The 15,214-nt window shown below is 47.0% G+C and overlaps 1 protein-coding gene across 1 annotated transcript in view; it reads left to right on the top strand.

Moving 5' to 3' along the window:
• Window positions 1-15,214, top strand: part of ACE (angiotensin I converting enzyme) — a 58,671-nt gene that overhangs the window by 15,609 nt on the left and 27,848 nt on the right. Inside the window, exons 2-8 of the mRNA XM_028701577.2 lie at window positions 1,086-1,253; window positions 7,537-7,630; window positions 8,808-8,951; window positions 10,052-10,243; window positions 12,519-12,616; window positions 13,462-13,634; window positions 14,781-15,004. Of these exons, the coding sequence (XP_028557410.2) occupies window positions 1,086-1,253; window positions 7,537-7,630; window positions 8,808-8,951; window positions 10,052-10,243; window positions 12,519-12,616; window positions 13,462-13,634; window positions 14,781-15,004 (1,093 nt within the window). The remainder of the gene's footprint in view (window positions 1-1,085; window positions 1,254-7,536; window positions 7,631-8,807; window positions 8,952-10,051; window positions 10,244-12,518; window positions 12,617-13,461; window positions 13,635-14,780; window positions 15,005-15,214) is intronic.

Here is a 15,214-nt window from a genome sequence, read left to right as displayed (position 1 = left end):
ATTATTGCTTATTGTTGGATGAAAAGGCCTTCTTGCAAAATTTGAAAAGGTAATGTTGATAATAAAGAAATATTGTGGAAGATCCATGTCTAAAAAGTGTGCTGTTGGTTTAAACCTGAAACTGCAATAATCATGGAGAGGATGAAATTCCCCAACTCCACTGCCAGTGCCCATAGGTGCTTCAAAGCCAGCCAAAACTAATCATTTAGCTCAGTTGGTTACAGTGTGGTGCTGATAATGCCAAGGTTGCAGGTTCGAATCCCTGCATGGGACAGCTGCATATTCCTGCATTGCAGGGGGTTGGACTAGATGATCCTCAGGGTCCCTCCCAACTCTACAGTTCTATGATTCTGTCACTGTGCTTTTGCTATCCTGAGGAAAGAGCACAAAGGAGCTACCACAATCTCCTTTCCTGATTTTTAAGGACTGGAAAATTCAGCAATGGCAGGCAGTGGTATGCTGAACACACACACACACACACACACACACACACACACAGTCACTTAATGAGACAATAAATTGCAATTAAAATTTTTCAGAAGGGGGAGAAAATTTTAGTGAAATTCTCATGAGCCAAGTGCAGGGCTTTTGTTGCAATTACTTTACTTTTGGGGTGGCAGAGGGGTGCTCTGAAGCACCCTTTCGCCCATGCAACAAATCAGCTTGCCAGTGGTGGTCTGCACCCTGCAGCCCTCCCAGGTGCACATACTTCATGAGGTCGCTCCTTCCCATGTTGCGTTTCAGATGAGAACATGTGGGCAGCCAGGGAAGCAGCAGAAGAAAAATGCACCTGCCACGCTTGACCTCCTTGCAATAATAATAAGGTACACTCAAAACCCCGCTTCTATCAGAAGTCTGAAGAAATTCTAAAATGTATTGAGAATGAGACCAAAACAACCCCCCAAAAAGGAAATGGCTGCTTTGCAAGACCTTTCAGAAACTGCAGGGCAGATTTCAGCACAGCGCTAGTGCCAAGGTTTTGGTGGCTGCCAGTCTGTCTGGGACCAACCAAGATGGACCGTTGAAGGTACCCAAAAACTGTGTGCTTACCTGTATCTATGTATTCCACCACCACCCCTTTGCAGGTAGCAGCCTCTTTGAAGGAGCAAGAATTCACAGAGGTTTGGGGGAAGAAAGCGAAGGAGAGCTTTGGCAGCATCTGGCAGAACTTCACTGATCCTCAGCTGAAGGAAATCGTCAGATCCATCCAGACTCTGGGACCCTCCAACCTACCCATGGATAAGCGGCAACGGGTAAGGACACAACTCCAGACAAAGGGAGTCTACACCTGTGCGATGGGTATGGATGATTCAGACTTACATACCAAGCAGTATATGTAAGGTAAAGGGGCCCCTGGCCATTAGGTCCAGTTGTGGCTGACTCTGGGGTTGCGGCGCTCATCTCTCTTTATTGGCCGCCGGAGCCGGCGTACAGCTTCCAGCATGACTAAGCCGCTTCTGGCAAACCGGAGCAGCGCACGGAAACGCTGTTTACCTTCCTGCCGGAGCGGTACCTATTTATCTACTTGCACTTTGACGTGCTTTCGAACTGCTAGGTTGGCAGGAGCAGGGACCGAGCAACGGGAGCTCACCCCATCATGGGGATTCGAACCGCTGACCTCCTGATCGGCAAGTCCTAGGCTCTGTGGTTTAACCCACAGTGCCACCCGTGTCCCTTAAGCAGTATATACATTGTTAAAATAAATAAACTACAAATACATAAATAAATTCCTAGTGACATCTCTGAGGAAGCTGATTATGTGCTGGGGTAAGGTAAAGTATGGGACGCGGGTGGCGCTGTGGGTAAAAGCCTCAGCGCCTAGGGCTTGCCGATCGAAAGGTCGGCGGTTCGAATCCCCGCGGCAGGGTGTGCTCCCGTTGTTCGGTCCCAGCGCCTGCCAACCTAGCAGTTCAAAAGCACCCCCGGGTGCAAGTAGATAAATAGGGACCGCTTACTAGCAGGAAGGTCAACGGCGTTCTGTGTGCGGCTCTGGCTCGCCAGAGCAGCGATGTCACGCTGGCCACGTGACCCGGAAGTGTCTCCGGACAGCGCTGGCCCCTGGCCTCTTGAGTGAGATGGGCGCACAACCCTAGAGTCTGTCAAGACTGGCCCGTACGGGCAGGGGTACCTTTACCTTTAAGGTAAAGTATGTTCCAGCTCCAGCCTTTTGGGACTCCACAAACTGCATTAACAGTGCAATTTTATATAGGTCTACTCAGAAGTCCCATTAGGCTCAACAGGGCTTACTTCCAAGTCAGGGGATATAGCATTTGCAGCCTGGTGTTGAAGTCTCCGCCAAGGGAGCCATTTGTGTTATTCTTCATCTTAGTTCATATGCAGCATCCAGAAGTCATGGTAAGGTTGGAGGGAGAGACCAAAGAATGCATGTACGCTACTGCAGGGCTGCCTCTCGAGGACTAGTGACTTGTGTCAGAGAGACTGGCCATAGAGGCTAGATTCCTGCTAAGTTTCCCAAATATGCCATGGAGATAAGTGAAGCATTTAACAGCAAATCCTGCCAAGCCAGAGAGCGAGAGAGAGAGAGCTCAAAGGAGTTCTTATCCCCTCCTGCTAGTAATCTATCCTCTTTGCCTCTTCTTAGTGTTCTGCGGCTAATTCTTTCCAACTAGTCTAGTGGAGCATGTAAAGCAATTTCACAGTGAGGTTGCTTCAAACTGGAAAGAGAGTCCCTCAGTCCTTTTTTTGAGTTCTGTGGATAGAGTGATCTGACCATCATCCCTGTATGGGAATCCCTGTTGTTTAAATCCAAGGTCAAACTAGGTGGTCCCTCGTTTCTAAATTTTAACAATTGTGGCAGCATAGCAGTGGTTAACAGTTTCCCCCCAATGGGCAAACAGCAGCTTTGAGGAGTGATTTTCAGTGGGAAAATGGCTGCGGCGTTTATGCATCATTTCCTCAGCCTCAGGGTCCCGGTCCAAATGGGATGCTGTTGCCGTAAATTTACCGGTATGTACCAGCAGAATATGGGAACATAAAACGGACCGGATTTCTTTTCTTTAAAAAAATGAAATCATTTTTATTAAACGAAAAAAGAAAGCTTTTTTAAAAAGCATGTTATTATTAACTGTTTGGTTCGTTGCAAAATTCCCAACTGCTGAATAAAAGTTTGAAAGTTTGAAAAATGTAATTTATAACACAGGAAAGAAAAGAGAGAAGAAAAAAAGGGGGCATTATCCTTTGCATGCCAACATGTTAAAGGTAAAGGTAAAGGTACCCCTGCCCGTACGGGCCAGTCGTGTCCGACTCTAGGGTTGTGCGCCCATCTCACTTAAGAGGCCGGGGGCCAGCGCTGTCCGGAGACACTTCCGGGTCACGTGGCCAGCGTGACGAAGCTGCTCTGGCGAGCCAGCACCAGCGCAGCACACGGAAACGCCGTTTACCTTCCCGCTATAAAGCGGTACCTATTTATCTACTTGCACTTAGGGGTGCTTTCGAACTGCTAGGTGGGCAGGAGCTGGGACCGAAAGACGGGAGCTCACCCCGCCGCGAGGATTTGAACCGCCGACCATACGATCGGCAAGCCCTAGGCACTGAGGTTTTACCCACAGCGCCACCCGCGTCCCTAACATGTTATAGATGCCTAAAAAGGTAAAGGTAAAGGACCCCTGACAGTTAAGTCCAGTCGCGAACGACTCTGGGGTTGTGGCACTCATCTCGCTTTACTGGCCAAGGGAGCTGACATTTGTCCACAGACAGTTTTCCCGGGTCATGTGGCCAGCATGACTAAGCTGCTTCTGTTGAAACCAGAGCAGCGCACGGAAACACCATTTACCTTCCTGCCACAGTGGTACTTATTTATCTACTTGTGCTTTCAAACTGCTAGGTTGGCAGGAGCTGGGACAGAGCAACGGGAGCTCACCCCGTCATGGGGATTCGAACCGCCGACCTTCTGATCAGCAAGCCCTAGGCTCAGTGGTTTAGACCACAGCGCCACCTGCGTCCCTACTTTCCCATAAATCCATCAGTCTACATTCCTAAGAAACATGTTGTATTACCAAGGTGATCCTACACACAGTCTGAGCACCACATTCCGCCCACAAGGCCTTTTCTTGGTGGCCCCTTCAAGCGCTTGCGCTGCCTTCCCAAGCTGTGAGGCTTTGACAGGTCCTAGAGTCCTCCCGTCTCCATCCCAAAGCCTAGTTAGTGCTTTCCAAGCTTTGGGAAGGAGGTGGGAGGGCTCTAGGGCCCTGCAGAGCTTTGTGCCTCCTTCCCAAAGCCCAGGTTCCCACTTCTCCAGCTTTGGGGTGGCAGAGCAAGGGCTGGGGGGGGGCATCAGATATCGGCCTTGCTCCCCCCTCTCCCACATGTCTGTATGCATAATAACCACAAAACAATGCAAGCTTAAATAAGGGAGCAAACAGTGTGTGAAGATAGCACATTCTATCATACGTTAAAGGAAAGCATATTACTGTATTATTCCTCTTTTTTATATCTTTACCTAGAAAAACTTTCATTATAAGGTGTGGTTTTTTTTGGGGGGGGGAGGATGGAAAAGAATTGTCAGCTATTCCAGTTACGACTAGCATACTTCACGGGGGCTGTTATTATTGATGTTTTTATTTTCAAACAACATAAAGCTCTGCCATTGACTTGAAAAGGGATGGATTTGAATATTATCTTCCTGCTGTTCCTATATGGGTAATGATACAGCTAAGATGCTTAGTTGTAGCCAAGAAAGAACAAATTACACCCCCCCCCCCAAAAAAAGACCCTACTCCTCATTCTCCTGCTTGATAAGGAAGAATACGTGAGCTTAATTTACTCCTGCCAGTCTGGTTCCCAGGGCAAGAAGCCAGTTTGTGGAATTGATTTTTTTAAAAAAGACAAAAACAAAACTAAAAAAAACATGGGAACTGTAGCTGAGGCTGTAGTTGCAATGATGACAAATATTTCATTTTGCCTCCCCCCCCCCCAAAGAAACTGTCATAAAGTTGTTCCTTGTACTTTCAGGGTAAACATATCCCAACCCATCCAAAGCTTGTTTTGTGAATGGAAAACCAATCTGAACTTTGTTTATTTTTGAGTTGATATAAGGAAAGATTAAAAATAAAACAGCTGCATAGCAGAGTACATCTGCAAGCTAGGGATTCTACTGAAGTGGCTTTTGTTTGGTGTCTTTTATATAAATAGTCTTTTACTAACTTTAACTCTGTGTTAGAGGAGCACTGGAAGATGCCTTTAGTGAGTCGGACCACTGAGCTACACATTGTTGGCGCTGACTTGGAGCAGTAGCCTTCCAGGGGTTCAAGGAGGGTTCCTTCCCAGCCGTAATTGGGGATCTCAGGGGTTGAACCTGCAACCTTCTGCATGCAAAGCTTTGCTGCCGAGCTTCTCCGGGGACTAGCTCAGCTTTGTTAGCACACCATCAGCCAGTGGTACCAAATACCCATTCTGGCCACCTGGGATTCTGCACTGAAAAGGCGCAAAGGGTGTGTCAGAATGGGAGTTCACAGCCCCAAATCCTGGCGAGTTGACCCTTCACTACCTATTAATGAAAGACACAGCCACCAAGAAGGCCCACGTGTCCCAGGTGATTGGCTGCAATGCACCTTATGAACCCTACTGCTCTAATTGACCTCTTTTCCGAGCACAATTCAAAGTGTTGGTGCTAAACGGCCTCGGTCCAGTATACCTGAAGGAGCGTCTCCACCCCCATCGTTCTGCCCAGAGATTGAGGTCCAGCGCCGAGGGCTTTCTGGCGGTTCCCTCACTGCGAGAAGCCAAGTTACAGGGAACCAGGCAGAGGGCCTTCTCGGTAGTGGCGCCCGCCCTGTGGAACGCCCTCCCACCAGGTGTCAAAGAGAAAAATAACTACCAGACTTTTGGAAGACATCTGAAGGCAGCCCTGTTTAGGGAAGCTTTTAATGTTTGACGGATTATTGTATTTTAATATTCTGTTGGAAGCCGCCCAGAGTGGCTGGGGAAACCCAGCCAAATAGGCGGGGTATAAATAATTGTAGTCGTTTATTCGTGTCCAACTCTTCGTGACCCCATGGACCAGAGCACGCCAGGCACTCCTGTCTTCCACTGCCTCCCGCAGTTTGGTCAAACTCATGCTGGTAACTTTGAGAACACTGCCCAACCATCTCGTCCTCTGTCATCCCCTTCTCCTTGTGCCCTCCATCTTTCTTAACATCAGGGTCTTTTCCAGGGAGTCTTTTCTTCTCATGAGGTGGCCAAAGTATTGGAGCCTTAGCTTCAGGATCTGTCCTTCCAATGAGCACTCAGGGCTGATTTCCTTCAGAATGGATAGGTTTGATCTTCTTGCAGTCCATGGGACTCTCAAGAGTCTCCTCCAGCACCATAATTCAAAAGCATCAATTCTTCGGTGATCAGCCTTCTTTATGGTCCAGCTCTCACTTCCATACATCACTACTGGGAAAACCATAGCTTTAACTATACGGACCTTTGTTGGTGCCCAGTCTTACTCCCTGCCCCGGAGTATTATACCTACTGGAGATGCTCATCTAACATCAAAGCACTTGCTAACTCCTTTTGCTCTCTTTCATGTTCTCATGTGCCCTGAATGCAGGCACGCTTCACAACCTTTTCTTCCAGCAATCAGCCCTCATCCTAACATGACTCCCTTCTCCCACTACTGTGCCTCCCCCCCCCAAGAGCTCCTTTCTTCTCTTATGTACCTTACCCTAAACAGAGGTGGACTTTAGCCTTTCAGAGACTCCAAAACTGAGCACCCCCTGTGCCTCTCGTCTTCCATCCTGCTCAATTCACTATGTCATAGTTGCAGCGCCCAGTGTGGTGGAACTGGTCGCACCGCCCAAAATCCACCTCTGCCCTAAAGGCCGATGCAATGCTGGCCTCCTCATTTCCAAATTCCGCCATTATCTGTCCTTGCTCAGCACCCTCCCCTCCCATCGCTTTTTAAACTGTGAAGGGTTGATTCTGTACACCTCTACTGCCCCCTGCCACCCACTTTGCATTTCCCATTTTCTCCCAGCCCACTTTGAATTTCAGACCTGCCTCCTCTTATTCCTTTGACCATGCATGCCTTGGCCAGGTTATGGTGGTGAGAACACCAGAGTCCTGACTCCCACTCCATGGCATGTAGGGTGGCCTGATCAGGATCTTGATGGTGCAGGCAGCATCGCCACATCAAAGTCATGTGAGAACAGCAGACTTTTATGCTGAAACAAAAGCGACTTGCCCAATAGTTTTGTACTTTCAATAATGCAAGATTGCAGAGAAAACGAAGGTGTTTTTGGTCCCGTTCCTGACTTGGCTGGCTACAGACACCTAAGTTTCAAGCTCATCATAAAATAAATAATTTTGAACACTACTCAGGAAGCTTGTGTTTGAGGCAGCCTCCCTGGGTGTCCTTGCTGTTGCCACCTGGCAGCCATTCTCTGTTGAAACTGTGATAGATCATAGGGTACAAAGCAGACCTGAGGTGTGGAACAGGTGACACTGTGGCTGGGCCGAAAAGGAGTGACTTCGTAGAACTAGCAGGTATGGGACTGTCACACTAACCTGGACTATTTCTCTTTCCTTTCTAAGTATAACACTATTCTGAGTGAGATGGACAATATCTACTCCACTTCCAAAGTATGTCTGCCAAATCAGAATTCCAGCTGCTGGGCTCTAGAACCAGGTGTGTATCTTCTTGTTCTCATTAGCGTAACCCTCCCACACCCCAATCTACGTGACTGCTTTCAACACGGGAGCACCTCAAGGGGGAGGTGATTTGTTGAGATCTGAGGGCTGTGTCAGAAATACCACAAGTCCCATGGTCACAGGTAACTGTGACATTGTAGTGGCGTAAAATGTCACATGCTTGCTTTGATGTTTACAAATATTTACGTGGTGCTTATCGTGCCACAGATTGTCTTGGTTCATATTCTACAGCACTTGTGGAACATGTGGCCATCCTGTTGTTGTTGTTGTTGTTGTTGTATTCCAACTCCTAGCCACTCTAGGAAGCTAACGCAGTCAATGGTGAGGGATAGTGTGAGCTGTAGTCCTAAAACACTCAGAGACCCACAAGTTCTCAACTCCTGTTCAACAGTATGCTTATTTTTCAAGTGTGAGACCATTTTGCCCTCACAACTCTTGACACTGCAAGAGTTGAAGAGCCTGATTGATTTGGATCCCTTAAAAATGATGTCTTCCTTTAATGTGTTTCAGCCATTTATTTGGCCACGAAATGTATCATTGTACATTGATAAAGGCTAGAATAGAAATTATGTGTAGCAGCTGTGTCCAAAGATTTACATTCAGTGGTACCTCGGGTTAAGTACTTAATTCGTTCCGGAGGTCTGTTCTTAACCTCAAACTGTTCTTAACCTGAAGCACCACTTTAGCTAATGGGGCCTCCTGCTGCCGCCACACCCCCGGAGCACTGTTCTCATCCTGAAGCAAAGTTCTTAACCCAAGGTTAGCGGAGTCTGTAACCTGAAGCGTATGTAACCTGAAGCGTATGTAACCTGAAGTGTATGTAACCCAAGGTAACACTGTATTTCAAAAACTAGGGCACTTTTGAGAGAAGTTACAAGCGCTCAGCTGCCAGCAAACCCAGAATTAGTGTTTCCCAATTTGAGAGACAGAAACTAGTGCTGTTGAGATGCTTCGCAATCTACTACTGAATCAAAAATAGCCCCAAACTTGAGGGGAGGGGACCCCTTTGTCCCTGAACAATAATACTGAATAAATAGCACTGCCCTTACGATGAGGCACATCACCCACAAAATGGGTTCTTTTCAACCTATGACCATTTTCTGTGTTTTTTGTTTTTTTTGTTTCTGGTCTCTTCTCCCGCACTCACTTCTCAGAGATAACGGACATCATGGCCACCTCTCGCAATTACAGGAAACTGCTCTATGCCTGGGAAGGGTGGCACAACGCAGCCGGCAATCCTCAGCGGCCCAAGTATCAGGAATTTGTTGAACTGAGCAACGAGGCCTACAAAATGGATGGTGAGATGCTTTAAATATGGATTGGGGGATGGAAATAGGAAATAGGTCACTCATGGGATCGAAAGTGTTATGTACTGAAGTTCTCACCCTGGACCAGCAGGGGGATACTGTAGATAGTTATGCAAATGAAGGATCGAAAGTGACGTTCAGTGATTGGATAGTTTTAGAAAGTTGCTACAGTAACGTTGTACTGGAGCTCTATATAAGCAGGCTGACTGAGCCCTTCAGTTCAGTTGTGTTCTGGCCTCTGAATAAAGAAGAGCTGTTTGAAGAATTGCTGTGTTGTCTGATATGTTCACCCACAACTTAACAGAAAGACTGCCTTGCGAAGAAAGCGGCATGCAGCTGGGGCATTTTAGCTTAGGCAAAAAAAGGTGATTGAATGCTTCAGAGAAGGCTTGAATATTGTAGCTCTCCGTACTGCCCTCCTTTTAGAAATGTATTCCCCATGTTTCCTAAAAGAGGACCCATTTGGAGAATGGTTCTGCAATGCCAGAGTGAAGTCACTGTGATCTGATGATTTATGGTGTGTTACCTCAGCACGCACATTCTCAACTGATTTCCATCCCATTTTGAAAATATTGGAGGGAATGGTGAGCATGTGTCAACGTGTTTAGGAGAGGGTCATCACTGCAACAATGAATTTTGACTTACCCCGCCACACAACTGTTATGTACTGAAGTTCTCACCCTGGGCCAGCAGGGGGATACTGTAGATAGTTATGCAAATAAGGGATTGAAAGTGACGTTCAGTGATTGGATAGTTACAGAAAGTGGTTACTGTTGCGTTGTAGTGGAGCTCTATATAAGCAGGCTGGCTGAACCCTTCAGTTCAGTTCTGTTCTGGCCTGTGAATAAACAAGAGCTGTTTGAAGAATCGCTGTGTCGTCTGATATGTTCACCCACAACTTAACAACAACCATGCCAAAAATGATCATGTGAATTGGCTTTCAGTTTGTGGTTGTGTGCTCTGTGCCTTAAGAACAGACAGACATTGAACAACATGGGTATATGATGTGGTGGGGGAATGATTCTCCAACCTTCTGTTGAGATTATGCACGTGTGACTTCCTTTGGGTTCTGTGCTCTTGTTGGCGTCCAGGCTTCAAGGATACCGGTGCCTATTGGCGTTCCTGGTATGATTCACCAACTTTTGAGGATGACCTGGAACAACTCTATCATCAGCTGGAGCCCCTTTATCTAAACCTGCATGCTTTTGTCAGGAGGAAACTGTATGAGCGGTACGGCCCTACGTACGTCAACCTGAAAGGCCCCATTCCAGCTCACTTACTGGGTAAGATGGCAATAAAAAGGGGATGAAGTGGAGGTCGTGCTAGAGAAAATCATGATGGCTCATTTCTGAAGGCATGAAGTGTCCTGCCACACTCTACACAGGCTGACCAGTTGGGCTGCTTGAAGCTGTCATGCCTAAGAGTGAACAGGTCCATTTCTATTGAGTCTCATCAGTGCTAGAGATGATGATGATGATGATGATGATGATGATCTAGTCGCTTTTCTCACAGTGGACACTCGGGTTGCGAGTGTGATCTGTGCAGAAGTCACGTTCACAACCCGCAGCGTTCGCAACCCACGCGCTGTCTCTGCGCACATGTGGGTTGCGATTCAGCGCTTCTGCACATGCGCAAAGCGCGATTTAGTTTTTCTGTGCATGAAACCCAGAAGTAACCTGTTCCAGAACTTCCGGGTTTGGCGCGGTGCGCAATCCGAAAACACGCAACCTGAAGCGTCTGTAACACAATTGAAATAGGAACAAACCAATTGCAACAAACAAAACCAACATCTATAGCAATAAAACTCTGGTCTTAAAGATCCTATTCCACTACAAGAAGCCACAAATGCTTTAAAACAACAACAATACACCATTACATCAAGGGCTAAAAGTCCAGGTAAAAGGGGGGGGGGAATTGTATGGCACCTAAAAACAGGTAAAGATTACGGGATCATAGCTCAGTCAGTAGTCAGTAGAGCCTCCGTATGGGGAGAACATTCCACAAGGGGAGAACCATCACTGAAAAGGCCTATTCTCACGTTGCCACCCTCCAGACCTGTGCGCACAGGGGGACACAGTGAAGGGCCTCAGATGACGATCAAAGGATTGGACTTGTATGAAGAGATGTGGTCCTTGATGTATTGGGGTCTTACACAGCTCCCCTGCACTTTGAATGGAGCCTGGAAACTAATTTGTAGCCAGTGCAGTTGTGGAAGAATTGGTGTAAGTTTCGCCTGTCCTGGTCAACAATCTGGACAGCAAATTCTACACCAGTTGCAGTTTCTGAACCATCTTCAAAGGTAGCCCCATTTATAATGTGTTGCAATAACCCAACCTAGAGGTTGCCAGAGCCTAGGCCAGAGGTTTCCCACCTTTTTGAGTCCACCGCTCTCTTGACCCAACTACATTATTTCTGTGGCACCCCTATGAGTTTGAGACAGTGCTTCCAAAATGCATCTTCCAAAGGGTGGGAGAATAATGTTCACAAGAAGCATAATCTCTCGCTCTCATAAAAGCCTTGGAGTAGGTGCTGCCAGTCTTCCTGGAACTTTGGCCAGCCTGGGTTTCTTAGTTGTTTAGAGAGCATGGTGCTGATAGTGCCAAGGTTGCAGGTTTGATCCCCATAAGGGACTGCTGAATATTCCTGCATAGCAGGGGTTTGGACTACATCAGGCTTCCTCAAACTTGGCCCTCCACATGTTTTGGGCCTACAACTCCCATGATCCCTTGCCAGCAGGACCAATGGTCAGGGATGATGGGAATTGCAGTCTCAAAACCTCTGGAGGGCCGAGTTTGAGGAAGCCTCAACGACATGATCCTTGGGGTCATAATTCTACAATTCTATAATTTGCAAACCAGGGAAACTATCATGGTTGCCCCATAGTCCTGAAGCTGTTCAGACTACCCACCCCCAGCTACTAATAACATACCGTATTTTTCGCTCTATAAGACGCACCAGACCACAAGACGCACCTAGTTTTTGGAGGAGGAAAACAAGAAAAAAATAAATTCTGAATCTCAGAAGCCAGAACAGCAAGAGGGATCGCTGCGCAGTGAAAGCAGCAATCCCTCTTGCTGTTCTGGCTTCTGGGATAGCTGCGCAGCCTGCATTCGCTCCATAAGACGCACACACATTTCCCCTTACTTTTTAGGAGGGGAAAAGTGAGTCTTATAGAGCAAAAAACACGGTAATTAATGTGATATCTTCAATGGCCCTATGGCAGTGTTTCCCAACCTTGTGCCTCCAGATGTTTTTGGCCTACAACTCCCATCATCCCTGACTAGCAAGACCAGTGGCAAGGGATGATGGGAATTGTAGGCCAAAAACAGCTGGAGGCACAAGGTTGGGAAACACTGCCCTATGGGATCTAACAAGACTTGGGAAGGAAACCACAGTTGTTGTTTTTTTGCTTCCATGCCCCAAATGTGGAAAATTGACAAATATAGCTTCCCGGTGATATTGCATCATAAGCTTCTTCTTGCTATTATTCCTTGTGGTAGAAAAGGCTGAAACGAACTGTTCGCCTCAAGCTAAGCTGTGCTGCTTTGCCCCCTGCAGGTAACATGTGGGCGCAGCAATGGAACAACATTTACGATATGATGATTCCTTACCCAAATAAGCCCAACCTTGATGTCACCAATACCATGAGGCAGCAAGTAAGGTCACCCGTGTTGTTATTACATACGCTTTTCTTCTTACACGTTTGCTGCTTTGACTGCAGCCTTCATATAGACAGCAGGGGTTGCGAGTGAAAACAGCTACCGTATTTTTCGCTCTATAAGACGCACCAGACCACAAGACGCACCTAGTTTTTGGAGGAGGAAAACAAGAAAAAAATATTCTTAATCTCAGAAGCCAGAACAGCAAGAGGGATTTCTGCACAGTGAAAGCAGCAATCCCTCTTGCTGTTCTGGCTTCTGGGATAGCTGCGCAGCCTGCATTCGCTCAATAAGACGCACACACATTTCCCCTTACTTTTTAGGAGGGAAAAAGTGAGTCTTATAGAGCAAAAAATACGGTACATACCTAAACATCACTGGGGGTGGGGTGGTATTGCTGCCATTTTGCAGTGAGATGCTGCAGAATAAGTGCACACCTTAGGGGAATAATGAGTACTCCCAAAAAGAGAATGCCTGTATTGTTATCTATTATGGGTTGAATCTCAATTTACCATGCTTAGAATAGTAGATCCATTGAAATCAGTGAGTCTTGAATTAGCGACAGCTGAAGCCCCTGATGTTGGGAAAGACTTAGGGTACAAGGAGAAGTGGACGACAGAGGACTAGATGGTTGGGCAGTGTTCTCAAAGCTACTAACATGAGCTTGACCCAACTGCGGGAGGCAGTGGAAGACAGGAGTGCCTGGCGTGCTCTGGTCCATGGGGTCATGAAGAGTTGGACACAACTAAACGACTAAACAAAAACTGATTTCATTAAGCATGGCTATGTCTGGATCCAAGAAAATGCATGCTATCTCATTCTGTGGGTGGGTCCTTTCCTAGAATTGGAACGCAACGCGCATGTTCCGGGAGGCGGACGCATTCTTCACCTCACTTGGCATGATTGAGATGCCACCTGAATTCTGGAAGGATTCTATGCTGGAGAAGCCAACAGATGGCCGAGAGGTGGTGTGCCATGCGTCGGCCTGGGACTTCTACAACCGCAAAGATTTCAGGTGCCTACTGCATGTGAAAGGGCCTTGCTTTGGAAAGGGTGAACCAAATGCCTTCTTGGAAGAGAACCACAGAGTGCATTTATGCAGATCCTTTTAAAGAAACATAGGTCTTTGAAAAAATATCAACGTCCAGTTTTAGTAACAACATGTGGTTCAATTTAGGCGGTCTAGAAATGAAATGAAAAATGATAATAGGTACTAGTTTCCTCCTCTCAGAGCTACAGATCTCAGTACCCTTAACAAACTGCGGTTCACAAGAGTCTTAGGAGGAAGCCATGTGCCTTCAATGTGCATTGAATGTGCTTTAAATTTATAGCGTGTATCAGCGATAAATCTACTAAACGTATAAACCAGTTCTGAAAACCTTTTCCGTGTGCTAAATCTTTCCTGGAGAACCCTGGGAACTATAGTGTGTGGGAGCTCTTAATATGTTAAGACGGCTTTGAATCCCTCACAAAGCTACCAAGAAGGACTGGTGTTCCAAGGATTACACCTGTGGGAGCTTTAAACAATTTAAATTCTATATTGACAAGAGGGCAGGGGAAGACCTTGGTAATAAGGTGCCCTGAGGGAGGACAAGATTTGCTGAGGACAAATACTTCTTATTTTCACAATACAGTGGTATCTCTGGATACTAACAGGATCTGTTCTGGAGCCCCGTTAGCATCCTGAAGTAAATGCAACCCGTGTCTGCGCGTGCACGGGTTGCAATTCGCTGCTTCCGTGCATGCGTGTTACATCATTTTGACCATATGCGTATGCACAAGCAGTGAAACCTGGAAGTAACGTGTTCCGTTACTTCCGGATCGCCGTGGAGCGCAACCCGAAAGCGCTCAACCTGAAGCAACTTCAACCCAAGGTATGACTGTATTTCCTTTTGGTGCAGTTGCTATTTTTAATGGATCTTCTAAATAGGTACCTGTATAAATATAGGGTCGTGATGATGGCTTAGCACCCCCTTGGCTCAGTGCCCTGTGCAGGGAAACTGAAGAGGGATTTCCTTTTCAACTCTTCTGAGGACTCCGTGTGTGAAAGGGAAGCAGGAACAACCCTTCCAGTCTGTCAAGCAGGTGCCCTATTAGCTCAACTGGTGCATTTTAACAGAACCAATGTTGCATCCTCACCTTTCTGCTCCATACTTTGCAGGATAAAGCAGTGCACAACCGTCACCATGGAGCAGCTCTTCACAGTACACCATGAGATGGGGCATATTGAATACTACCTGCAGTACAAGGACCAGCCCATCTCCTTCCGCAGTGGGGCCAACCCTGGCTTTCATGAAGCCATTGGCGATGTCATGGGCTTGTCCGTCTCCACTCCCACCCACCTCAAGAAAATTGGGCTGCTTGACCAAGCCACTGAGGATATAGGTAACCGTTGAGCACTGTGGGTGATGTAGGAGAACTGTGGTGAATAGGTAATTGATAGAGTTGATGGGACATTTCTCAAGGGTCAGGTTTCCAGCTGAGATTAGTTGCTTTCGGGACGTGGAGACAGACTTGTATCACTCCAGGGCTTCCTAGCTGCTGAAGAAGAAAGAGAAGATCCAAGACCAGGCATGGCCAAACTTGCCCTCCAGA

This window comes from Podarcis muralis, chromosome 13 (assembly GCF_964188315.1).
Source record: "Podarcis muralis chromosome 13, rPodMur119.hap1.1, whole genome shotgun sequence".
NCBI classification, from domain to species: domain Eukaryota; kingdom Metazoa; phylum Chordata; class Lepidosauria; order Squamata; family Lacertidae; genus Podarcis; species Podarcis muralis.
The sequence above is the reverse complement of the archived record's forward strand: the minus strand, read 5'-3'. Positions and strand labels throughout refer to the sequence as shown.